Source organism: Heptranchias perlo, chromosome 9 (genome assembly GCF_035084215.1).
Source record: "Heptranchias perlo isolate sHepPer1 chromosome 9, sHepPer1.hap1, whole genome shotgun sequence".
NCBI classification, from domain to species: Eukaryota; Metazoa; Chordata; class Chondrichthyes; order Hexanchiformes; family Hexanchidae; genus Heptranchias; species Heptranchias perlo.
In genome coordinates, this window is record NC_090333.1 from 78,452,792 (window position 1) to 78,480,569 (window position 27,778).

The window sequence follows — 27,778 nt, forward strand, 5'->3', positions numbered from 1 at the left end:
ATCCAATGACCCTGCCTCCGCGGCTCACTGGGGGAGTTCCACAGACTCACGACCCTCCACTGCCTGATCCTGCACGTGCGTGACACTTTCCGCGACTGGTGGGCACTGGAGTGTTTGGTGGACAGGGGCAATGTTATTATTCAAGTTACAAGTTTCCTTTGTTTTAGGATTTAATTTCGTATCAGTTGTTCCCCTTTTAAAGGGGGCATTTTTTGTTTGAGACACCAGTTATAGTTTTAATTAAAAAGGCGATGTTTTATTTTTTTCCCTCTCTGGTTCCTGGCACCACGCGGACGACTATGGAAAAGCCCCCCCCCTCCCCCCTCTGAGGGGGATTTTGTATTTTGTTTTTAAAACAGGCGGCGCGCCAGCCAGCCCGTTAGTCGCCGAGGACCCCCTGAGCCTGGTAACCATGGTGCGCAAGCTCAAGTTCCACGAGGAGAAGCTGCTGAAGAAAGTCGACTTCATCTCCTGGGAGGTGGACAATAACCTGAGCGAAGTGAAAGTCCTGCGCAGATTCCGCATTCAGAGGAGGGAGGACTACACCAAGTGAGTGTCCGCTCGAGTACCACGGCCCGCCGGCCCTGTTCGCGGTTCCTAGCGAAGGGCGCCGCCATGTTGGCGAGGCCTTGGTAACCGCAGTGAGGGAGGGAGGGAGGGGGGGGGGCGATGAGTGTGGAGTGAGAGCGCTGGCGGCCGACACGCGTCGATCGCGTCGCTATGTCCGTGAAACCGTCGCTGCGGTTTTTTTTTGTGTGTGTGGAGGGGTGGGGGTTTAAAAGTTGTGTTTAAGCCCGTCCTCTTCCAGTTCTGAGGGGCCGAGGCGGGTTTGGTTAGTCTCGGTGTATTGTGGGCTCTGTAGTTCTCTGGCCGGGGATCTGAGTCCTGTCAGGTCCCGCGGTACTGGCCTGTGCAACATGGGAAATACACAGCAAATCAACACCTTTTTTAAAAGAGGGAAGACACAGTTTGTCTGATCACGCTTCTCTGAAGCGCCTTGGGACGTTGTTAACTCGATTACCATTGCCTCTGTCGTCAGGCTTGGATGAGTAGAAATTTCCAGCGATATTGGCAAGACCGATGCAGTTGACTTTGGTCCCTGCCACAAACTCCATTCCCCACCTTGGCCACTGTCTGAGGCTGAACTGCACTGTTTTCAGCCTTGATCCTGAGCTGAGCTTCCAACCCCGATCTCCTCGTCATCACCAAAACCACCTCTGTAACATCACATGTCTCTGTCCCAGCTCATCTGCTGAAACCTGTTGTTGGAATCTATAATAAAGATCAGGGAGACAGAGCACATAGAGAAATTTAAGCTGATTTAGAGAGAGCCAACATGGATTTGTAAAGAGTAGGTAATATCTAATTGGATTTTTTGAGGAAGTAATTAAAGTTGTAGATGGGGGAATGTCTATGGGTATAGTTTATATGGCCTTCCAGAAGACATTTAAGATGGTTCCACATGAAATTCTGTTGGCTGAAATTTAAGCTCATGGAATTGAAGGCAAATTATTGACCTGGTTAGGTGGTTGAAGACAGAGCAGGGATAATGGGTATGTACTTGAATTGGAAGCAAATGACTAATGGCATCCCACAAGGCTCTGTGCTGGGGCCTCAACTATTCACTATTAATGACTTGGATAGATGGTTCCTTATTGTGTTATCTAAGTTTGCTGATGACTCAAAGATTGGTGGCATAATAGGTAGTGTAGATGGGAGCATAAAATTACAAAGGGACATTGATAGATTAAGTGAGTGGGTAAAACTGGCAATTGGATTTCAACACAGGTAAGTATGAGGTCATCTATTTTGGACCAAAAAAAGATGGATCCGAGTATTTTTTAAACAGCGAAAGGATGGGAACAGCTGAGGTCCCAAGAGATTTAGGGATCCATGTACACAGATCACTAAAATGTAGTCGTCGGGTACAAAAATAAGTGTAATGATATGTTAGCCTTTATATCTAGAGAGCTAGACTATAAAGGAGGAAGTTTTGCTACAGCTTACAAGGCCCTGGTTAGATCACATCTGGGGTACCGAGTACAGTTCTGGGCATCGCACCGTAGAAAGGATGTATTGACCTTGAAAGGTGTGCAGCGCAGATTCACCAGAATGCTACTTGGGCTCCAAGGGTTAGATTATGAGGAGAGATTACATAAACTAGGCTTGTATTCCCTGGAACATAGAAGGTTAAGGGGTGATTTGATTCAAGATTTTTAAGAGTTGATAGGGTAGATAGAGAAACTTTTTCCAGTGGTGGGAGTCTAGGACAAGTGGACATAACTTTATAATCAGAGCCAGGCCATACAGGAGACAAGATAGGAAACACTTCTTCACATAAAGGGTGGTAGAAGTGTGGAACTCTCTCTCACAAAAAGCAGTAGATGCCAGCTCAATTAATAATTTTAAATCTCAGATCGATAGATGTTTGCTAGGTATTAAGGAATAAGGGTGGGTGGAGGTAGGATACAAATCAGCCATGATCTCATTAAATGGTGGAACAGACTTGAGTGGCTGATTGGCCCACTCGCGTTCCTATGTTACCTCCAGACTCCACTACTTCAATGTTTTCCACACCGGCTGGACGGCCTCCCACCCTCCCAAACTTGAGATCATCCAAAACTCTGCTGCCCTATCCTAACTCGCAACGTCCTGTTCACCGATTGCTTCTTTGCTCGTTGACGTACATTTACTCCTTGTCTGGCAGCACCCGATATTAAAATTCTGTATGTTCAAATCCCTCCATGGCCTATCTGTAATCTCCTCCAGCCTTACAACCCTTCGAGATCTTCCGTTCCTCCAATTCTGACCACTTGCGCTTCCCCGATTTTCATTGCTTCAATTGATGGCAGTGCCTTCAGCTGCCTGGGTCCGAAGCTCTGGAATTCCCTCCCTATAAGTCTCTGCCTCTCTACCACTTTCTCCTTTTAATTTGCTCCTTAAAACCTCTTTGACCAAGCTTGTGGTCACCTGTCCTAATAGCTCTTTATGTGGCTTGGTGTCAGATTTTGTCTGATAACGTTCCTTTGAAGCACCTTTTTACTATGTTAAAGGAGCTATATTTCTAGAAGAGATGAGGATATAGGAACCCCAGTCTAGTTTAAACAGTGGTGGGGACTGTATTGCATGATGCTAAATCGATCCAGAATCGGTTAATGATTTATTTAAATGGACACCAACATGTTATCTATATCTAGCGAACAGCTGATTGAAGCTGCCTGAAGTTTCCAGCTGTTAGCACCGTTAACGGTGCTGTCAGAAAGTGACGCTGTCCTCAGCAGTTCTTGGGGGAGGATGGACAGTGCTCCGAGGCACTCGGCTGCTCAGGTAAGTAGTTAACAGCATTTAACCGCAGTAGGCTTTTGTGGATGGATGAGGAAGGACTGGCTAAAATGACCTTTGTCATGTGATCCTTTGAAGGTGGATGTGCAAAAATCTCTGTCTACATGATCTGATCCAACACACAGTATGGTTTATCAGCCTAGCGGGTTTACAGAGATCCTTAGAATGTACAGTGGAGATTTACCAGGAGGATGCAAGAAATGGGAAACTACAGTTTTGAGGAGACAGTTGAGATACTGGGACTATTTCTACTGGAGCAGAGGAGGCTAAGAGTAGGTATAATACATGGTTTTTAAAATTCTGAAGGCTTCGATAGGTTGAATTAGGAATGACTTTCCTCTGCTTGCGAAGTCAGTGATGAGGGTTCATCAATTTAAAATTGTCACTAAACGAGAAGAGAGGGGTTAGGTGAAATTTTTGTACAGAGTTGTTGCAGAATGGAATGCTTTGCCATGGGTAGTTGAGGCTGAGATTGTTAAATCTTTTGAGGAGAAATTGGATAAATATTTGAAGTTGAGGAAGATAGAGGCCTATTGAAAGAGAACATATCAGTAGGGTTAGTTTTGGATTGTTCTAGCAAGAGCCAACACCGACATGATGGTCCGAATGGCCTCTTTCTGTACTGTAAATTTCTATGGTTCAAAAGACTTGCAGAAGCATTTAGGTTTGTTGTGCAATTGGACAGATAAATATGTAGGAAGACTTAGAAAGGAGTAATATTACTTCACTTCCAATGCTGAGACATGGCTGATCGTTCTGCATTTGTAGAGTGAAGAAGATAGGATGAACAAGCATTTGGATACTACCAGAAATAGTGGAGGGAAGGAGGAGGAGGAGGAGGAGGAAAGCACAAGGAAATAACAGATGCTGCAATCAGAAAAGGGGAAGTCAACAAAAGCAGGAGATCTTCTCAGACATGTAATAGACAGTAAAGAGACAATCAAATTTGCAAAAGAAGTTATGCCGAGGCATTACAATGCAATGGTGAAACCGCACTTCGAATTCTGCTTTGGTCACCATACTAACTGCTACATTTGCATTAGAAAGGGTGCAGATAAGAACAGAAAGACTGATCTCAAGCGTAAAGGGGCTGAGTGCTGCGGAAAGATTGGAGAATTTAGTTTTCTAGGATAGAAAGATGATAATTAAGGAGAGATCTCATAAAAGTGTAAAAATATTTAAGGGTACACATAAATACATAAGATAAACCTGGAATATTACTTTGGAGTAAAAAAGGAAAGTAGGATCAGTGGACGTTGGGGATTAACTAGATTAATTATTTCACTTACTTTTTGTGAGACCTTGCTGTGTGCAATTTGGCTGTATGTTTGCTTACATTACCACAGTAACAGCACTTCAAAAACGGTTCATTGGCTGTTAACTGCTTTGGGAGGTCCTGAGAGTGTGAAAGGCACTATATAAATGTTCTTGTTCAAAATTTTACACTAATGTTGCTAGCAATGTTCTGCAAATCAATGCAATTTTACTTAACATGCCGCAAGTATAAAAGTTCTGCTGATCACCTGCTAGATAACTACAATCTATGGTGTATTGCTGAACTACACGAATGAGGAAGATCCCGAGATTAATGCCTGCTCTGTGCTGCAAAATAGAAGATCTCAAGGCTGGAGAAGACCGTCGACCAATCTGGTCGGCCTTCTTGCTGCCTTAGCAGTTGTAATCAATGATATGTTTCTCTTGAAGATTCTTGATGTGATCTAAGCTACTTGGCTCCCTTTTGAAAGTTACATTTATATAGTGCCTTTCACATTCTCTGGACACCACAAAGTACTTAACAGCCAATGAACTTTTTTTTGAAGTGTTATTACTGTGGCTATGTAGACAAACGTGACAGCCAAATTGCGCACAGCAAGCTCCCATAAACAGCCTGGTAGTGAGGGTGTTGGTGCTGCACAGAGGCCAGACCAACACTCAAAACAGTGCCGGGATAACTTCCTTCAATCTGCGTGCTTTTCCTCTTTATAGACCTGAACATTTTGTTTACTTTCTTGACAGCAGCCAAACTTTGGCTTGATGTGAGAGATTGGTCAGTCATGACTCCCAGGCCCCTTTCCTAATTGATCCTTCTCAGTATTTTCCCATGAATCTAATCTAATCTAACCCATCTACTTATTTTGTATCTTTCTATGATTTAGCTACATTAAACTGCACTTGCTAATTGTTGGCCCACTTTCCAACAAACATAATCAATTAGGTTGTTCATGTAGCCACTGCAGACAGGCACACCTATTATGTATGAACGTGCTCAATAAAGGTTTCCTGAGCCAAAAGAACGAAGGTCTGTCAACAGCTGAAAAGAAAAAAGACAGGCTATCATTTCAAGTAGAGGCCCTTGATTAGAACTATTCGGACAAAGTTTCTGTGTCCAAAACATAAGTTTGTTCTCTTTTCAAATGTTGACATTGCTGTGTACTTCCAGCACTTTGTGCTTTTATTTCAGATTTTTGGCGTGCACTGGATTTTTTTATCTTGTGACTTGTCGTGAAGTAGCTGAGCTCAGCTGGATGACAGTACTATGGTTGTCTTCAACGTTGCCAGGCATGGGAGGGATAAATCGGCCAAGGATCTTGTTTTGATTCAGTGACTCCTGTTGGAAGTGCATATTTGCAAATATTGAGCAAGGATAGGATTGGCTGAGCTGCAATTCCCCAATTGGTCAAATAGCCGACTAACCCACGTTATTTATTTGATGACTCTCCTGTGCAGCACCTTCGGATGTTTTACTATGTTAATGGCGCTACATAAATGCAAGTTGTTGATGGCTCATACCTGAATTAAGAAGGCCTGGGTGAAGTTCATAGAGTTACCTGCTGAACCATACCCCAGCATGAGTCGCCACCTTCAGGAGAGGTGGAAGAAGAAAACTTGAGGGAAATGCAATGAGAGAACGGATATGCCACTGATACAAATTTGATTCATTCAAAATAAATCTAGTATGAAATTTACGGTGTATTTATCATCAGAGTCACCCAAAACTGTTTTGCATTAATTTTGCATCAACATGAAAGTGGCAGTATAATTTGGCAGCTAGAGGTTGTCTTGTACTGGTTTGGCTTGCAATGTAATCCACCCTTGTGCAAAGCTGTATTTTAAGTGTCCATTGGATCTCTAGTGAACTGTCTAAAATTTTAATGTGTAGTTATTTTAATGTTATAAAAGAGTGGGTGGATGTGTGTACCTCCTCCAAACACTAAAAAGTAGCTGTCCAGGGAGTGGACTTTGGACACGTATGCAGAGCTCCCCGTGGCTGAAATCTTCGCCAACTGCAGCCAAGGGTGTTTGGCAGATTAACTATGTTCTGACTGGATTTCTTTCCATAGATACTGGTGAGACCAGTAGCAGTGGTGTAACTGCAGCTTAATGGTCCGCTAAAACGAAGTGAAAGTGCAGCAAAAAAAGTGTGCATACACAGCTTATTGCCAGTTGTTATCAGCATATAATGAGTTAAAAGCAAATGTTAATCGGGGCCATTTAAGATTTACTGATTGAGGAGTTAATTGACCTTTAAGTCAAACACTGCCTTGTGATCTTTCTTTGGCACCTGTTTAGTTTGGATTGCAGGAGAGCAGCAGCTGAACACTGGCTCCCTGCTAATATATTGCTAAAACCAACTCCCTCAACCAGGAGAACTATTTAAAAAAAATGTGTGTGATTCTGCTGCCAGGATAAGTGAGCCAGTGTCAGTAATGTAAATGGGAAAAACTGGTGCATATCCTGCTCTCCCACAGCTCATACCAGATAAATATCACTGGAGAAGCGCCTTTAATTTGAAGATTGAAGGTGGAATAATTCAGTACACAAATAAAAAGTAATGGGCTTCGTCTGAGCTTAACAGTAACCAGACCAGCACTTGGACAGAACTTTTTTGTGACCTATTTACCAGGCTCTCTAAACTGTTGCATGTCAGTCACAACTGTAAGGCCTTTCCTTACACTTGTGACAGTGGAAAGTAGGCCAGCTTCTGAGTGCTGCAGTGTATCTTCCCAGACCCAGTAAGAATTACAAACCACATGCATTTGAAAATGGTAACTTTGCACAAGAATACCAACAACAAACCCACCTGTAGATGCTGAATTGGCTGCCGTTAACCTTGTATGAAAACAACTAATAACTGTCTGTTCAGCCTCTGGTATTGAAATTCTTTTTAACATTTTGTAAAATTAAAGAGGTTTGTAAGATGTGTTAATTGGGTACCATTTGATTTGAGATCTTAATCAGGCATAATTAGTTTTGGCTTTGAACCTTTTTATTTACCACAAGTAGCACTAATTGAGTTGAATGTTCCATATATAAGGTGCATTTCAGATTTTGCTTGTTTGACTACGATTTGTTTGAAAAACCTATTTGCGGAAGCTCAGTAATCCTTGGCTGGGTCCATCCCCTTTCTGTGCCGCAGGGAATGAGTAGCCTTAAAATGCTTGCAGTTGATTTTGCACAATGTTAAACTCAAATTAAGGGGGTGGAAAAACCTAGAAATTCGGAAGGGCTAGTTGTTAAATATTGTGGTTCTAAATTGGCTTGCACCTAGTTTATTAGCTTGCAGTCTGAGTTGTGGCTTAAACCTTCTTTGGTCAATGACATTTAAGTGTAAGAATCTTGATCCATTGAAGTTTTGTTCTGTGTGTTTTTTATATATATTTTCATCACGGACGTGGTGGTGTAACTGATGAGACCGAATCGTGTCGTGACATCACTGGAACCACTTTGAAGTCTGAAAACTCCATTTCCCCAAGTCTTGGACAGATTAGAGCTTTTATAAAGTGTTGTTAATTGCTGCGGGCGCAGGAGGAAACTGAGCTTGGTCGAAGATTCAGCAGGAGAGGTGATGTGAGTTCTGCTTGAGGTCAGAGGCAATTGGCCAAAAATGTCATAAATACATAAAGGGGCCCCCACAATAAGAGATTGTCTTACTGTAGTTGATTAGACAGGTGGTGGGGGGGGTGGGCATGGAATTGTACCTTAAGAGTTGTAAGAAACTAGATTTTCATTCCTTTTATTTAAAGGCATGGAGGAGATCAAGCTATAGTGATTCAACCGCTGTATTGCTAGAGGGGCCTGGATGTTGTGACCAGACAGACCCTGTCATCTGCAGGAAGTTGACAAATGTAAAATGGAATCAGCAAAAAATCAGATAGGGTTGGTGTAAAGTAGGAACGGGTTGAGAGTGAGGACTATGCTCTGGGCAACTACTGAGTTGATGTAATGGATGAGACATCAATCACATTACAGCTAGAGTAATTTAAGAGGCAACAAGATTGCCGTGAAGTTAGCTTGGGTGGGAGGCTACATAGTAGTAATTTGATCTCAGTGCTTAAATCTTGTCAAAAGCTATGGAGATATCCAAGGCAATGATCGATGACTCACCAAGTTTTCAAGACGCAGAACATGTTGCAACAGTTATTATTTGCAGTCCTGGAACTGGGGACCCTGAAAATCTGGAATTTTGTGGTTGTGTAAGTGACACAAGTCAATGCAGGACAGGCTCAGCTTGTGCTGTTCCCAATGAGTAGATTTAATAATAAATTCAGCCTGTCTTCAGTTGAGCGACTGGAAAGCTGTATGTTTTAACTTGTCCCCTTTCCCACACCATCCTATTCTGTTATGCAAACTCTTGTGAATTCATGATCCTCTTATTTTTCATCTAATGCTGTCCCTCCGCGACATCATCCGAAGACATGACGTCAGGCTCCCATGTGTGCTGACGCCACCATCTCTCTGCCTCTGTTGTTGTCTAACATCCAGTCTTGGATAAGCCGAAATTTCCTCCAATTAAATATTGGGTGGACCGAAGCCATTGTTTTCAGCTCCTGCCACAAACTCTGTTCCCACGCCACCAATACCACCCCCCTCCCTGGCCAGTGTCTCAGGTTGGACCAGACTATTTGCAACCTCGGCCTTCCATTTGACCCTGAGCTGAGCTTTCGACCCCATATGCTATATATCATAAAGACCTCCCACCTGTGAAACATTGCCCGCCTCTGCCCCGGCTCAATCAGCTGCTGAAACCCTTGTCCATGTGTTTGTTACTTCCAGACTCTACTATTGCAAAGTTCTCCTGGCTGGCCTCGCGTCTTCCACCCTCCATAAACTTGAGCTCATCCAAAGCTTTGCTGCCTGTTTCCTAGCTTGCACCAAGTCCCGTTCACCCATCACCCCTATGCTCGCTGACCGACATTGGCTCCCGGTCTACCGATGCCTCGATTTTTAAAATTCTCATCCTCTTGTTCAAATCCCTCCATGGCCTCACCCCTTCCTATCTCTATATCCTCCCTAGCCCGACAGCTCCTTGGCCTCTTGTGCATCCCCCAACATCCTTCGCCCCACCTTTGATGGCCGTGCCTTCAGCTGTCTCGGCCGCAAGCTCTGGAATCCCCTCTAAATTTCTCCACCTCTTTCTCCTTTAAGACGCTCCTTAAAACTTACCTCATGACCAAGCTTTTAATCACTCATCCTAATATCTCTGTGGCTTGGTGTCAATTTTTTTTTTGTTACGTTCCCGTGAAGCACTTCGGGATGTTTTTACTACATTTCAGATTTACTACTTTTACTACATTAAAGGTGGCATATAAATGCAAGTTATTGTTGTCGAGTTTTGGTGCAGCCTTTTCTATCCCTTCCTAACCAGGATGCAATCTGGTGCAAGTGTATGACAGAGTTTCTGTGCTAGCTTTAGATACAAACCGTCCCAGTGTTTAGGCTGAGGACACTCCATGTCCCCTGCGTAAGCATAGCTTGCAGTTCTACAAAAACTCTGATCCCCTCTTCCTACCTTATTGTCGATTTACTGCTTCACGATGCTGGTTTCACCAAAGCTTGGGGGCGGGGTTGGAATTTGCTGTAGTATTTACACTTCATATTTCTTCTGGGCTCTTTTCTGAATATTGCCCTGTGAATCAGTTGAATATTATTTTATCAAATGGTGATCCTGGGTTTCTCTAAAGTGGGGAAAAACTGTTTGCTTGAGGCAATTTCTAGGATCGTCCCAGCTTGATGATTGAGAATTTCCACTGAAAGTTTTACAGCATCTGAGGTGATATTTGCCAGCTTGATCTGTAAGGACACCATCTGTTCCCAGTCATGTGGTGCCATTTCATTCTCCAAAGTAAAAAATAGTCTGTTAACCAGCTAGATAGATGTACTATTGTTTGAGACCTTGGCAAGTTCACTTGAGAGAGCCAATTCCAGTCGGGGTGGAACCATATAGGGACAGAGAGAAAGACAGTAGCACAGGCGAGTGAGAAAAGGTCAGAACAATTGTAAATGGCAATTCTGATCCTACTGGGATTTATGAGAATGAATCCCAAATCCTGGGATCACAATCAGCACCTGGAATTGCAAACAAGATCACCAGTGCAACGATCATGCTGAAAACCAAATTGGTGATCATTAATTTGGCTAGAACTTTCAAAATGATGGATAATTTGAAACTTTTAGAACTGTTATTATAACTTCAGATTTAAGGACAATAGGGTGGTAACTTGAGGTCACTGACTCTCTGTTGTGGACCTTTCTTAGAGGTCCACGCCATGGATTAGGCTTTTTTTTTCAAATGTGGCTTGTTAATGCCCTGGAACTTCATTTTTTTGGTGTCTGTAATATGCACAATGATTGCTTTTGGTCCTTTTTTGTCTCCCATTTTGTCCAGTCAAAATGTGGAAATAGTTATTTAGTGGTTTAAAAAAAATTAATTTTCATCCCTTCTATTTTTAATAGGTACAATAAGCTGAGTAGAGAAGTTCGAGAATTGGCACGCAAGATCCGAGACCTTAATGAGAAAGATTCCTTCCGGGCCAAGAGCACCCGCCGATTGCTGGAGAAACTGTGAGTACTTCCATCTCAATTTAAATAAAGGCAGCATAATTTAAATCTGGGAAAAACACATGGTATATGTTTACAGTTTGAAAGTGAATTCTAAATATTTTAAATTGCACTGTAACCAAATTAATCCCAATTTCTTCTTTTGCTAAAGCTGCCCCATAGAAGTTCAGTTTCTAATTTCATGCCAAACACTTGAGACTTAATTTTTCTCCTCCTCCTCCTCCATTTTCCTGACTGTTCCTGTAGCCTGGGGTCATTGAGGCCAATCTCCACTGAGATCAGGTAACTCATGATAACCCTGGGATCCTACTGGCATGGAGGGCTCTTTATTGTATCACACAACATATTTACCACTGAATGATCAAGGGACCTCAAATAAAAAACTCATCTTGTATGGGGAGTTTAAATATTTTAATTGAGAAGTTATCATGATTTCCTTTCCCTCTTTATTTGCAATTTAATTTGAGTGCAACCCTTAAACTTCTAGTTTTGGAGCTAGAACTTTTTCAACGTCTCCTAAATTGTAAAAAAAAACTAAAATAGTCAGCTAGGCTCAGTTGATGGCACTCACCTTTTAGTTAGAAGGTTGTTCTACTCCAAGACTTGAGCACATAATGGAGGCTGACAGGCCAATGTAGTGCTGAGGAATGCTTCGTTGTCTTTTTGAATGAGATTTTAAATTGATCTCATACGTGTTCAGATGGATGTTTAAGATCCCATGGTGCTATTTGAAAAGCTCCAAGGAATTTTCTGTGTCCTGGCCAACGTTCCTCTAACCAACACCAGCAAAACTCATCATTCAACTTATTGCTGTTTGAGAGATTGTGAGCACCTACTGTTATGTAGGTAACACAGGAGCTGGTAATTGATTGTAAATGCTCTATACATTTTACTGGCAAGAATGAATTAGGGTCAGATCACAGTAACATATTAGGCAATTTTGCAACAGGTGATGAGATTTCAGGTCTTGGTCTAGATATGATTTTTATTTATCTACAAAGTATTTGACAAAGAACAGTTGGGGTTGCCAATCCTCAGTGACTGTCCTGAAGATTAATCTCTCGGACACTCCTGTAAGCAATCCTAGAGAAAAATCATAGGGACGTTTTCTTCTTCCATTTCAGCCAGACTTAAAACAGTCTTAATAGCAAGCTGCAACCTCCCCAGGATGCAGTGCTCTGTCGCATGCGAGCTTTGATAAAACCACACAATGGATGGAGTGATATCTGGAGCTCAGAGAATTATTGATTGATTGCCACAAGCAATGATTTGTTGGGCGACCAATAGTGGGAGCGAGGAGTGGGTTAGTTGGAGGCAGGAGATCATGTGATGAAACCTCACAGAATACAGTCCAACTGCAGTTGGCGACCCTAGGAACAGTGCTGATTTCTGTGGAGTTGACTGCAGACTTCTGGCTCTTTGACAAAGGAAAATAAGCAGGTGGGAATGGATTTCTATTTCTTGCATATGAGACATTCCCTTGCTTTCTGCTCTCTAAAAAGGGGAGCAAATTAATAATCCATGTATAAGATAAGGGTCAACACTCTAGACATCACTGAATCAAGTTTACATATAGTTCCCTCTTGAAATATAGCTATTTATTAATTTCTTTGTAAGGAGCAGCAGCTGACAATGCTGTCACAGAATAGGAACACAAGAACAGAGAGTAGGTCGTTCAGCCATTATGTGAAATCATGGCTGATATGTATCCTGGCTCCATATCTTTTAATACCCTTGCCTAGCAATAATCTATTGATCTCTGATTTAACATTATTAATTGAGCTAGCATCTACTGCTTTTTGTGGGAGTGTTCCACACTTCTACCTCCCATTGTGTGAAGAAGTGTTTCCTAACTTCTCTCCTGAATGGCCTGGCTCTGATTTTAAGGTTATGTCCACTTGTACTGGACTCCCCCACCAGTGGAAAAAGTTTCTCTCTATTTACCCTCTCAATTCTTTTCAAAATCCGAAAGACCTCAATCAAATCACCCCTTAACTGACTATATTCCAGGGAATACAAACCTAGTTAATGCAATCTCTCCTCACAATCTAACCCTTGGAGCCCTCATAACATTCTGGTGAATCTGTGTTGCACTCCTTCCAAGGCCAATATATCCTTTCTAAGGTGCGGTGCCGAGAACTGTACACAGTTCTCGATGTGGTTTAACCAGGGCTTTGCATAGCTGTAGCAAAACTTCCCCTCCCCTCTTCATATTCTAGCCCTCTAATTCTAAAGGCTAACATTCCATTAGACGTTTTGATTATTTTTTTGTACCCAACTTCTACATTTTAATCAGTGTAGATGGACCGCTAAGTCTCTTGGGCCCTCCATTATTCCTAGCTTTTCACCATTTAAAGAATACTAGGACCTGTCCTTTGTTGGTCCAAAATGGATGACCTCACACAACTGTGTTGAAATTCATCTGTCACACTCACTTAATCTGTCAATGTCTATTTGTAATTTTATGCTCTCTACACTACTGTGCCACCAATCTTTGTGTCATCGGCAAATTTGGATATATGTTTCTCTCTTGTGTGATCGAAGTCATTAATAAATAGTGAATTGTTGAGGCCCCAGCACAGATCCTTGTGGGACACCACTAGTCACTTCCTTCCAATTTGAGTACATACCCTAATCTCTGTCTTCTACTGACTAACCAATCTCCTAGCCATGTCAATAATTTGCCTTCAATTCCATGAGCTTTAATTTTAGCTAACAGTCTCTTACTTGGCACCATCTCAAATGCCTTCTAGAAGTCCATATAAAATACATCCATAGATATTCCCCTGTTTACGACTTTAGTTACTTCCTCAAAAAATTCAATTAGGTTTGTTAGACATGACATACCCTTTACAAATCCATGTTGGCCCTCTCTAATCAGCTCACATTTCTCTAAGTACTCCGTCACACTAATTCCAATAACTTCCCCACAACAGGTGTTAGACTAATAGGTCTATAATTTCCTGGTTTCTCTCTCTCCACTTTCTTAAATAATAGTTACATTTGCAGTTTTTCAATCTAAAGGGACAATTCCTGAATTGAGAGAACCTTTGGAAGAGGCTAAAGCATCTGCAATTTCCGCACCATTTCCTTTAAAACCCGAGGGTGGAAACCATCAGTCTCCTGGGGATTTGTCAGTCGTTAGTGCCATTATTTTTTCTAATACTATTTTCTTGCTTATGTTAACTTTAGTGAGTTCCAGTCCTTGATTCATCATTAGTTTCCCTGGAATGTTGGGTATTATCCCCTTCCTCTACTGTGAGGACTGATTCAAAGTAATTGTTCATCAAGTCTGCCATGTCCTTACTTTCATTTGCAATACTTGCATCTGTTTTAAAGGGCCCACATTACCCTTGACTATTTTTTTTCTTCTAATATAATTGTAAAATTGTCTTAATCTTGATAATCCCTCAAGTTTCTTTTCATATTCCCTTTTTGCAGCTCTTAATATATTTTTTGTCTTCCTTCGCTGTTGTTTATATCTCTCCCAGTCCTCTGGATCTGCACTATTCTTTGCATTTTTGTATGCTCGTTCATTTAGTTTTGTTACCTCTCATCTCTTTTGTTGACCATGGCTGTTTTTGGTAAGTAGAGCTCTTGCCCCTTAAGGGTATGTTCTGGTCCTGTATATTAAACTAAATTCTTTTTGAACACCTCCCACTGCTCATCTATAGTTTTACCCAATAACAGTTTTGACCAGTTTGCTATCGTCAATCTCTGTCTCATCCCGTTAACGTTAGCTGTACAAAATCTGGAATCTTAGTAACTAAATTAAGTTTCTCCTTTTCAAACCTAACATTGAATTTGATCATATTATGATCACTGTTAGATAAATATTCCCTTATTGTTATAAGTCTGACTCATTACTAAATCGAATATGATCTGCCCCCTTGTTCTAGATCATATTGCTTCAGAAAAGTATCTTGAACTCACTACCTTTATGACGTGAGCAACTCTGCTCTTCCCAATCCATATGAAAATTAAAGTCTCCCGTTGAAACAGTTCTACTTTGGCGAGAAGCCCTTCTAATCTCTGAATTCTGTGATTTCATTGCTGCTACCAGGAGGCCTGTAGACAACTCCCGTTAACGTTTTAAGTCCCCTTGTTCCTCAATTCTAACCAAAGGGTCTCTGCTGATTGCCTATATCCTCTCTTCGTAATATTATAATAGTATCTTTAATCAGTAAGGCTACCCCTCCTCCTCTTTGTTTCCCTATCCTTTCTAAAGACCTTATAACTTGGAATATTTAACTCCCATCATGAGTATTTTGCAGTCATGTCTCAGCAATGGCCACCATGTCATACCTGCTAAGCTGTATTTTAGCCTCTAATTCACTCAATTTATTTCTTATACTCTGTGCATTAGTATATAAAACTCTTACTTGGGCAAGAGACCCTAACCTGTCCTGCCCCGTTGCTGTCTTTCTCACACTGTTTAACTTAACACGTTTCTAATTTGTCACTCCTGCTGTAACTACTTCAGTTATTTTAGTATTCCCTTTACCTGGAGTATCTATAATCACTGTTTGTGACCTGAATTATGCTCTTAGCCTTTTTTTTAATCTTTAACCTATCATTTTTACTATTGTTTCTGATTGAGACCTCCATCCCCCCCAATTTATTAGTTTAAAGCAAAATACTGTGGATGCTGGAAATCTGCAATAAAATGCTGGAAATACTCAGCAAGTCAGGCAGCATCTATGGAGAAAGAAACAGAGTTAACATTTCAGGTCGATGACCCTTCGTCAGAACTGGAAGAAGTTGAAGATTTAACAGTTTTTAACCAAGTACAGAGCCAGGAAAAGTGGGGGCAGAAAGGAAAGAACAAAGGGGAAGGTCTGTGACAGGGTGGAGGACAGGAGGATGACAAAAGGCATGATGGTGCCAGGCAAGGAGGGTGGTAGTGGGACAAGTAAAGAAACATATGATGGGTCTAGAAGAGCTGTAAATGGCAACAGCAGAACCATTACCAGTACCTGCTGTCTGGGGGAAAAAAAATGGGGGCAGTGGTTATGATTTGAAGTTACTGAAGTCAATGTCGAGTCCAGAAGATTGTAAAGTGCCTAATTGAAAGATGAGATGCTGTTCCAATGAAACTCAAGGGAAGCTCGAGGAACAGTGTAAGAGGCCGAGGTCAGAGTTGGATTGGGACGGGGAATTAAAATGCCAAGCGACCGGCAGGTCAGGTCACGCTTGCTGACTGAGCGGAGGTGTTCAGCAAAGATATTGGGTAAAACTAGAGGAGGCCGCATTGTGAGCAGTGAATACAGTATAGTAAATTGAAAGTAGTACAAGTAAATCGCTGTTTCACCTGGAAGGAATGTTTGGAGCCCTGGACGGTGGGCAGGGAGGAGGTGAAAGGGCAGGTGTTGTATCTCCTGCGCTCGCATGGGAAGGTGCTGTGGGAAGGAGAGTGGGTGATGGAAAAGTGACCAGGGCGTTCATAGAGCAGTCCCTTGGGAATCCTGAAAGGGGAGAAGATGTGTTTGGTGGCATCGCGCTGGATGTGGTGGAAATGGCTACCAAACACATCTTCCCCTTCCCTGTCAGCATTCCGAAGGGACCGCTCCCTCCGCGACACCCTGGTCCACTCTTCCATCACCCCCAACACCTGCTCTCCTCCCCACGGCGCCTTCCCATGTGAGCGCAGGAGATACAGCACCTGCCCTTTCACCTCCTCCCTTCCTACCATCCAGGGCCCCAAACACTCCTTCCAGGTGAAACAGCGATTTACTTGTACTTCTTTCAATTTAGTATACTGTATTCGCTGCTCACAACGCGGCCTCTACATTGGGGAGACCAAATGCAGATTGGGTGATCATTTGCCGAACACCTCTGCTCAGTCTGCAAGTGTGACCCTGACCTTCCAGTCCCTTGCCATTTTAATTCCCTGTCCCACTCCCTCTCTGTCCTCTGCCTCTTACACTGTTCCAATGAAGCTCAACGGAAGCTCGAGGAACAGCACCTCATCTTTTGATTAGGCACTTTACAACCTTCTGGACTCAACATTGATTTCAATAACTTCATATCATAACCACTGCTCCCATTTTTTTTTTCCCGGATAGCAGGTGCTAGTAATGGTTCTGATGTTGCCATTTATAGCTCCTCTAGACCCATTGTTCGTTTCTTGTCCCATTACCATCCTCCTTGCCTTGCACCATCATCCCTTTTATCATTTAATCACTCGTGCCCTCCACCCTATCAGAGACCTTCCCTTTTATTTGTTCCTTCCTCTTCCCCCTTTCCTGGGCCCTGTACTTGCATAAAAACTGTTTAATCTTCAACTTCTTCCAGTTCTGACAAGGTTCATCGACCTGAAACATTAACTGTGTTTCTTTCTCCATAGATGCTGCCTGACTTGATGAGTATTTCCAACATTTTCTGTTTTTATTAATTTAAAGTCCTTTTTACCGCCCTATATATCCTTTCCGCTCGGACCTTGGTCCCAGTCCGTTTCAGGTGCAGCCCGTCCCAATGGTACAGCTCCCTCCTGTCCCAGAGCTGGTATGAATGTCCCATTAAATGGAACCCCTCCTTCCTACCCCACTTGTTTAGCCATGAAAGTAAGCTGTGAGGAGGACGCAAAGGGATATCGACAGATTAAGTGAATGGGCAAGAAGGTGGCAAGTGGGGAAATGTGAGGTTACTCGTTTTGGTAGGAAGAGTAGAAAAACAGAATATTTTTAAAATGGTGAGAAACTATTAAATGTTGGTATCCAGAGAGACTTGAGTGTCCTGGTACAAGAAACACAAAGTTAGTACGCAGGTACAGCAGGCATTTAGGAAAGCAAATGTCATGTTGGCCTTTTGTTGCAAGGGGGTTGGAGTACAAGAGTAAGGAAGTCTTACTACAATTGTACAGGGCTTTGGTGAGACCTCACCTGGAGTACTGTGGACAGTTTTGGTCTCCTTACCTAAGGAAGGATAGACTTGCCTTAGTGGCGGTGCAATGAAGTTTCACGAGATTAATTCCTGGAATGAGAGGGTTGTCCTATGAGGAGAGGTTGAGTAGAATGGGCCTATACTTTCTGGAGATGAGACTAATGAGATGTGATCTCATTGAAACATATAAGATTCTGAGGGGGGGCTTGACGGGGTAGATGCTGAGAGATTGTTTCCCCTGGCTAGAGGGTCTAGAACTAGGGGGCATAGTTGCAGGATAAGGGGTTGGCCATTCAAGACTGAGATGAGGAATTTCTTCACTGAGGGCTGTGGATGCTGAGTCATTGAATATATTCAAGGCTGAGATGGATAGATTTTTGGACTCGAGAGGAATCAAGGGATATGGAGATCGGGCAGGAAAGTGGAGTTGAGGTAGAAGATCAGCCATGATCTCGTTGAATGGCGTGGCAGGCGTGAGGGGCTGTTTGATCTACTCCTGCTCCTATTTCTTACGTTCATATGTGTGCACCTTCCTGATCTGTTTGTCCCTGTGCCAGTTAGAACATGGCTCGGATAATAATTCTGAGATTACCACCTTTTGAGGTCCTGCTTTTTAATTTAACTCTTGATACTCCCTCAGCAGGACCTCCTCCCTTTTGTTCCCTATTTCATTGGCCCCAACATGGACCACAATAGCTGGATCGTCCCCCTCCCTTTCCAGCTGCATCGAGAGATCCCTTACCCTGGCACCAGGCAGGCAACACACCCTTTGGGACCCTCAGTCGTGGTTGCAGAGGATGCAATCAATCCCCTTAATTATTGAATCTCCTACAACGACTACCTTTCTATTCTGCTATCACCACCCTACCTCCACTTTGGTCAGCCCTCTTCTCCATGGTGCCTAGGTCAGCATTGTGGCTGTCCTCCCTGCAGTCAGTCTGTCTTTTCCTCACAGGTATCAAGTACGTTTTATCTGTTTGAGAGGACCAGTGTCTGCGGGACCTCTTCCTCTCGCTCCCCTTGGTTCCCCTTACTCTGCTGACAGAAACACTCCTCTTCCTGCACCTTTGTGACTCTACTCTGGAGAAAATGATCCAGAAACTTCTCCCCCCTGCCTTATGTGTCAGTGTGTCTCTAACTTGTACTCCAGCGCAAGGATGCTAGGAATCTTTTATGATCCCACGTCCCAAAGCTGCAGTCAGCCAGAAATGTCACCAGATCAGCTGCAAGATTTGCTGTTACAATATGAGCTGGTTTTTGTCAGCAGGTCTTCAGCCATTTAAGTCGTAGCTCTCCATGTTGCAATGGGACAAGTTACTGCCGACAAAATCTGCTGTCCCTGGAACAGCTAATCAGTTGGCTTAACTGGTTCACAGATGTGCTAATTTGAGTTCTGCTAGATAGTGGGCTTTGGTAAGGTCGTACCCGAGTGTTGGGTTGGTCTCTGCCTGAGAAAGTTGGGTCAGGAGCTCGTTTAAAATGTGGCTTAGTTAGCTGTGCAACAGTATGCTGGTTTAAAAAAACACTTGCAAAGATTTGCATCACAGATGATCTCTATTTTCACCCCCCCAAATGCTGGTACAGTAAATATGCAAGGGCTTCTTGCAAGGGCATTTACTGTTACTCAGTTTAGGATGCCTTCTGGTGACTCCTGCGTGTGACATCCTGAGAGGTTTCCAAACTATGATCTGTGTCATTTTCATCCTGCGAGGCCTGGCAATCCAATTGTCCAAGTCCAGACAACTTTTCTTTCTTGTTTGCCCTGTTTGAATTTCATTGATCTCAAGGTTGGATAGGACTGTTTGTGATTATGTTGCCTCAATGGTGGATAATTCTAAAATGAAAACATCCAAGGTCTATTATTTTCAGCTTGAGATATATACAGATTAATGGGAACACTGATTTTAAACTTTGTAGGAGGCTCCATTGGAAGCACTAAAGTGGTAAATTAGGGCCAAAAGCTGAACACTTGCAGAGGACCATGTGGATTTTACAAAAAAGATATAATTTATCAGTATTTTTGTATAGAAGAATTATAAATATCACACCATTTTCTGGAGAGAAGTGGAATGTTTCTGAATATTGTTTAACCTTCTATGTGTTTACTTCATATAATGGAACTGTGGAGATGTTTAACATTTTTTATTATTAATGGCACTTTTGTGTTTCACAATTTTTGTGACTACACTTTGACAGTAGATCAGCAACTGTAAAGTGGTTTGGGACACCAAGGTTATGTAAGGCACTGGAAAAAAAAATACAAGTTCTTTCCTTCAATGAAATTGCAACTGACCACCAGTATCCAAATGCATGTCTTACAAGTTTGTCGCAACAAGCTGTTGTTCCAGCACACTCACCGGACCAACTTAAACCATCCTAAATTCAACGCCAATTGGCAATGCTGGAATAGTGAACTTGCCATGTTCCTTGCCTGGTGGCAGAATTTAGTCAACCTTGGTCCTACCCTCTGGTGCTTCTTCCCTAAATCACTTTGCCTTGGTACTTTTGTCTTCCTCTTCTCTCAGCCAGCTCTTTTAAATCCTTACTTTTTGTCTGTGTCCATCCTAGGCGAAGTGCCTTGGGATATTTTATTACATTGAAGACACTATACAAATGAATGATGAATGTTCTTTGTGTAACTGGGGTTCTGAATAATTATTGCTGGGTGGAAAGTGGGAAAAATATTTAATTTTCCAGCATGACTGTCTATTGCTGCTCTGATTATACATTGACCAAGTGCTGTAATTTGCGCACTCAGACAGACTCCAGCATATACATCAATTAATTTTTATCTATCCATGCTGACAATCCAGAGATGTAGGGTCTCATGGGGTTGAGTCTGTGTTATGCTATGAACTTTACTGTATTGCTGATAAGATGAGTGAGAAAGTCGGGCTCCTTTTTCTTTCCTGTTTTCAAGATGTTCTGTGGGAATGTTCTTGCTGTCTTGTGGAATTTGGCCAAAGTACAGTTATCTGTTGAACTGCCACAGCTTACTGCTGTGGGTGAACTGTGCTGGGTGCCTTGAATGCTACCCAGAAGGTGCTGTACCTTTTAAATTCTTTGCGTACTGAATGCATTTAATAGTTTATGGCCTAGATACTGGAGTGCAGTCATATGGTGAAGTTTTGTCCTCAACTCTGGAGTTTAAAAGACCATATTGATTCCTTTTGAGAGTAAGGGACAGAAAAGTCAGATGGGGGGCATTATAATCTATCTTAAGTGTGTTCCTTTCTTGTGTTCATTTTTCATTTTAAAAATACATGCATTTTGACATCTGAAAATGTACATTCTTTATATATAATTCTGTGACGACCCACCCCCTCACATTTGTTTAATCAGTCATTGCATTATCCAGTTTGATGCTGAGCCACACAGATTTGAAAGGTCTTGCGTTCAATCTCTGGTTTGTGTTGAGTTAGCTGATTTCAACCCTGCTGCTTTACAGTTTGTGTCCCTGGGCTAGGGAGGGGAAAAGTGTCTTTGACAAAATAGGAATTTTCTATTTTTATTTCACATGTTTTTAAAGATGGCTTGAGTCAAGTTGGTGTCTGCCCCTTCACTAAGTTTGAAAGTGGAAGACCAGAGTCTGTTGGGACAAGGGAAGGTTTTTCATCAGGAAATTAGTTGAGGTGAAGGTTGTTTTTTTTTCTTAATACAAATTGATTTCTATGCTGTAAAAGACTTGGGTACAGGTGCTTGAGACCCAGAAAATATGTGTCTTGCTGCTCATTATCATTCCTTGTAATTGTTCTTGTGTATTTTGCTTTTGATCATAAGCGATTACACAGCACTGTCTTCAAAGTCTTTGACCTGTATCAGACGAGGGGATTCTTCCGTGATCTTCACTTCTGATGCAAACGTAGTGTACGCTGAGGGTGTTTGGAGTTCACTTCTTACACCGGTAATATCTCACCCTGAGTACTATGGAAGAGAAAACCCAACTGTTGAATCCAATGGAGAAGCTGCTTGTCAAAAGACTGCAAGAAGCAGCTTTCTTAAAAGGTGTTTTAATCTTAACCATAGAAAGTGGTGTGATTCACAAGTATTCTCCAGGAAGCAATTTACTGAGATTCGGCATTAACTGTAGACTTGGATTGTGCTGATCCATATTTGGCGGAGAATGAAGAAATGGGTCTTGTTTGTAGGAAACTTAGCGAGCGGTGAAGATGAGAAGTGGTGGGTGGGGGCAGGCGGGGAGGAGCCTAGTTTGCTGTGCCTATTCCAGAACTTTAACTGCTCCGCATGGCTGCATACATTTGAAGAATGGACATTTAATTGAGGTACCCGAAAGCGGTTGGTGCTTGTGGGAATGTATTCTGTTATGAGTCTGTGCCTTCAAGAGGCAGTGGTGCTGGGAGTTACAGCCATGTTGCTGGTGTTTTTCAGGAAATAAAATCAAAGTCTAGTTAAGTTTACTGATCACGTTCATCAGAACAGTCCAACTTAAAACTGGAAAGCACAACTTTGATCATGTAACCTGTACAGGAGCATATCCTGTATATTCTGTAATTGACTTCTAACCTAAAGTAATGTTGCATATTGTGAATATGGCATAGCTGGAAGTTGCTGAAAATTGTATGCAATTTACTAGTGACTATTTCTTCAGCACAGCCTAGTTTGCACAAGCTGTTCAAAAACTTATACATTGTCTTTTTTTGGCAGTTGTGATTTTTTTTTTTTCCCCTCTCCCCTGATACATCATACTGGTGCACCTGCTGTATATACCATTCAAGGTTTCTTCAGAAAAGACTCCGAGATGGCTTGTTACAGTTGTCTTACCACACTTCCTGTTGGCTTGTAATGATAACCATGATTTACAGTAAAACTGGATGGCAAGGGTGACTGGAGATCCTCATCATGAGCGAAGGTTCAGCACAATGGAATCCTGCAAAGCAATATCACTAATCATGTTTTTTAAAATTCATGTCGATAACCACTTTTTGGCTAGAATACATTCTTTATCTGTGGTTTAAAGTAAAATGAGACCAGCCAGGCATCAAGACAGTGGTTGAAGTTAGTTGTAAAATAAGCGTCTTCTAGGCTTGATGCGTAAACAGTTCTGTGTTCAGATTTAAATTTTTAAAATTTATTTTTAGGATATGGGCGTCGTGAGCAAGACCAGCATTTATTGTCCATCCCTACTTGTCCTTAACAAGATGGTGGTGAGCTGCTTTCTTAAACAGCTTCAATGTGGTGAAGTTATTCCCTCAGTGCTATTAGGGAAGGAGTTCCAGGATTTTGACCCAGCACAGGTGAAAGAATGGCAATGTGTCCAAGTCAGGATGGAGTGTGACTTGGAGGGGAACTTGGATGTGATGGACTTCCCATGCAACTGTGGCCCTCGTCCTTCGAGGTGGTGGAGGGTTTGGGAGGTTCTGTCGAAGAAGCCTTGGCGAGTTGCTGCAGTACACACTGCAGCCACAGTGTGCCGGTGGTGGAGGGAGTGAATGTTTAGGTGGTGGATAGGGTGCCAATCAAGCTGATTGTATTGTCCTGGATGGTGTCAATTATTCCTTTTTGTTCAATGCAATTTGAGGGGAAGCTAGATAAACGCATGAAGGAGAAAGTAATAGAAGTATATGCTGATAGGATTAGATGAAGGGAGGGGGTAGGAGGAGGTTTGTGTGGAGCATAACCGCCAGCATCGACCAGTTGGGCCGAATGGCCTGTTTCTGTGTTAGTTTTATGCATCTAAACTTTGCTCAGTATATAACAACTTAACTAGGATGTGGCCATCTTCTACAGGGTGTGAGCCGTGGCTCAGTGGTAGAACTCTTGCCTCTGAGTCAGAAGGTTGTGGATTCAAGTCCCACTACAGAGAATTAAGCACAGTATCTAGGCTGACGATCCAGTGTAGTACTGAGGAATTGCTACACTCTTGAAAATGCTGTTTTTCAGATTCAGTCTGTCCTCTCATGGACGAAAAAGATCCTATGGCCAATGTTTATCCCTCAACCAAAATCACTAAAAACAGATTATCTGATCATTAACACATCTTTGTGAGATCTTGCTGTGTGCAAATTGGCTGCCGTGTTTCCGACATTAGAATAGTGACTACACTTGAAAAGTACTTCATTGGTTGCAAAGCGCTTTACGACATCCTGAGGTCGTGAAAGGCGCAATATGAATCCAGTCTTTCTATTTTTATATAGCTGCACCAATGGGAAAATAGGCATCTTGAAAACATAATGGGAAAATGGGCATCTTGACAACATCATAGGAAGTGGGAATCTGCACATTAATGCCTACAATTAGACGTGATGTAATAATTTTTAAATGAACCAATCTACCGCTTGTAAGGAAGTAATTTTTAAAGGCCACGAGTTGTCATGTAGGCTGTTACTGGCTTTTCAGCTACTATTGTAACAGTTTGGAAATTGCTGACATCGATATTTTGATTTGTTGACTGCACATGTTTGGAATATTATTCCAATGAGAAGTCTTCATAAATGAGCAGTATTTCAATTCGGTTCTGCATTTTATTGAATAAATTGACCAACAGTACTGGACCAGCCAAGGGACTGATTGACACACCAGGTCCTCATTGTTAGGTACTACAATTGTCTTATTTGCCCTTTGTTTTACAATTAACATATCTTCCAAATATAATATGAATCATCTGTGGTGTAGTTTGCAGTAAGTTGGATTGCACGTCCTCTTGTAAGGATGTACCAAGTAATGCCCAATGACCAAACAAAAATTAAATTGAATGACCTAAAACTCTGCTTACTAAAAAATAATAGACTTTGTGGCCTTGAAGAGACTGTGCTCTGCATTAGCAGAGTAATACATTGTATGCCTCAGAACTGCTGACCTTTAACATGAGCAATGACAAACGATCTGCTAATAAATATCACTGCCTGTCAAATTTGCACATGATGGGCTCAATTGCCATGTTCAGTTGTAATTTATTGCTAATTTATGAACAGGTGGTAGTTTACCACTCAGCAAGGAGTAAGCAGGAATGAAAACCAAGTTGAAAAAGCTACAAATCAAAATTGGGCAATTAACAATAGCTGTCTTTTTTTAAAAAATAAAAGCAAATCAATCAAATTGCTCTATGTCCTATATAGAAAATAGGTGCAAGAGTAGGCTATTCAGCCCTTTGGGCCTGCTCTGCCATTCAATATGATCATGGCTGATCATCCAACTCAGTACCCTGTTCCTGCTTTTTCCCCCCATCCCTTTAGCATTAAGAAATATATCTATCTCCTTCTTGATTACATCTAATGACTTGGCCTCCACTGCCTTCTGTGGTAGAGAATTCCACAGGTTCTCCACCCTCTGAGTGAAGAAATTTCTCCTTATCTCTGAGACTGTGACCCCTGGTTCTAGATTCCACAGCCATCGGGAACATCCTTCCTGTATCTAGTCCTATTAGAATTTTCTAAGTTTCAAAGAGATCACCTCTCATTCTTCTGAACTCGAGAATATAGGCAGAGTCGACCCAATCTCTCATCAGTCAGCCTTGCCATCCCAGGAATCAATCTAGTAAACCTCTGTTGCACTCCCTCCGTGGCAAGGACATCCTTCCTCGGATAAGGAGACCAAAACTGCACACAATACTACAGATGTGGTCTCACCAAGGCCCTGTACAACTGCAGTAAGACATCCCTGCTCCTGTACTCCCATCCTCTTGCAATGAAGGCCAACATATCATTTGTCTTCCTAACTGCTTGCTGCACCTGAATGCTCGCTTTCAGCAACTGGTGTAGAAGGTCTCGTTGCACCTCCCCTTTTCCCAATCTCCCAATCTATCACTATTTAGATAATCTGCCTTTCTGTTTTTACAACCAAAGCGGATAACCTCACATTTATCTACGTTATACTGCATCTGCCATGTTCTTGCCCACCCACCCACCTTGTCTAAATCACATTGCAGTCTCTTTGCATCCTCCCTCACAGTTCACATTCCACCCCAGCTTTGTGTTGTCTGCAAACTTGGAAATGTTACATCTAGTTCCCTCATCTAAATCATTGATATATATTGTGAATAGCTGGGACCTAGCACTGATCCCTGCGGTACCCCACCAGTCACTGCCTGCCACCCGGAAAAAGACCTGTTTATTCCTACTCTCTGTTTCCTGTCTGTCAACCAATTGTCAATCCATGCCAATATATTCCCCCCAATCCCTTGTGCTTTAATTTTGCACGCTAACCTCTTGTGTGGGACCTTATCAAAAGCATTCTGAAAATCCAAATACACCACATCCACTGGTTCTCTCCTGTCTATTCTACTAGTTACATCCTCTGAAAAATTCTTTCTACTGCCATCTTGATTATTGCACTAACCTGAGCCTTTTCCAGTGGAAATGAGGTTTGTGACCCATTAAAGAGTTTAAAAAAAAAATAAAGCTTGATTTAAATGACTTATACAATAACATTTTCCGGGTTACAAATGCCCAGTGGAGGCCTGTGTCTCTATGCCTTTTCTAACTAAACCCATATGGAGATACTGCGTTACCCCAGTGTCATCAAACAAAAGTGCCCTCTTTTTTGAGGGGCATAACTAATAAGTTTCATTTTGTTTTATGGTTTAGTTTCTTATCCACTTAAATATGATTACAGATCGGTGTCCATTATGCACTCCAGTCCTTGTGGTGTCCACTGGTTGCGGAAGGCCTCAAGCATACCAGGGGCCACTGCGTGCTGCGTCAACAGGGCCACCCATGCGCCGACCAGACCGTGGAAGAGAGGCACACAGCCATAGTGACCACCCCCAGCTTGGACCAGTAGATGATTACAGTAGCTAGGCCCAGGAGCAGACCCTCCAACTTGCCCCCCACCGTGTGGCCAAAGATCATGAGCGTGGGACTAAAACTGAGCAGCCCTTCAAATAGTGGAAGAGGGGTTGCATCCTCTCAAACAAAAATATGAACAGTCTCATCCAGGCTGCAAAAACTGCTCCTTGCAACACCCCAGATCCTAATAGTACTGCACATTGTATTCAGTCAGTCTCCCATCCAAGTGCTAACCAAGCCTAATTCTGCTTAGCTTCTGAGACCAAACCGGATCGGATGCTATCAGAGCACCATGGAAGCCAGATTCATCACTCAGCTGAGGAGGTTCACCAGGTTGCAGGTCCAGCTTTCAGAAGTTTTTGCATGATTGACTGCAAGACTGACCATTCACAGATCATGAAAGGATGCTTTTTGTAAGCCCCACTCTCTTGTGTATTGATCAAAAATTAATACAGATGAAAATAAATATGAAACCAGTTTTGGAAGCATTGAAGTTGGCCAATGTTTACTTGCAGTAGCAATGCTTTGGCCTCATGGTGAGCAATGCCATGGGAGACCTGCAAGTGTGAATGAGTGCTGAGCTTTGTTGGAATGAATGTCACTGCTGAAGGTGTTAAAGCTACTTTGTTATCTGCCATAAATCTTTAGTTTTTAACCGCCGTATTATTGATTGACAAAGAAGGATGCAGCTCACTTCCGCTGCCAGTTAGGCTGTGGCTCAAGAATCGTTAACCCCTTCACCAGTCGAAGAATGTGCACTGAAAAATAAAAGACTTTCACATTTTGGCTGCTGTGAAGGTGTAGACACTTCAAAAGTGCAGACACTGCAGTTTATTTTCCTTCTCGTAGATGATCTGATGGGGGCAGATAATGCTTGTACAATCATTTGCAGTCAGAATGACAAGACTGCCTCCGCTGTCGATGACTTCATGATTGGTACTTAGTGTAACCCCATGGGATAACAATGTCAC

The 27,778-nt window shown here is 42.3% G+C and overlaps 1 protein-coding gene across 1 annotated transcript in view; it reads left to right on the forward strand.

The window, feature by feature from the left end:
• Nucleotides 1-307: 307 nt before the first annotated feature.
• imp3 (IMP U3 small nucleolar ribonucleoprotein 3) overlaps nucleotides 308-27,778 on the forward strand; it is a 264,715-nt gene continuing 237,244 nt past the window's right edge. The window contains exons 1-2 of the mRNA XM_067990803.1: nucleotides 308-549; nucleotides 11,077-11,184. Of these exons, the coding sequence (XP_067846904.1) occupies nucleotides 413-549; nucleotides 11,077-11,184 (245 nt within the window). The 5' untranslated portion in view covers nucleotides 308-412. The remainder of the gene's footprint in view (nucleotides 550-11,076; nucleotides 11,185-27,778) is intronic.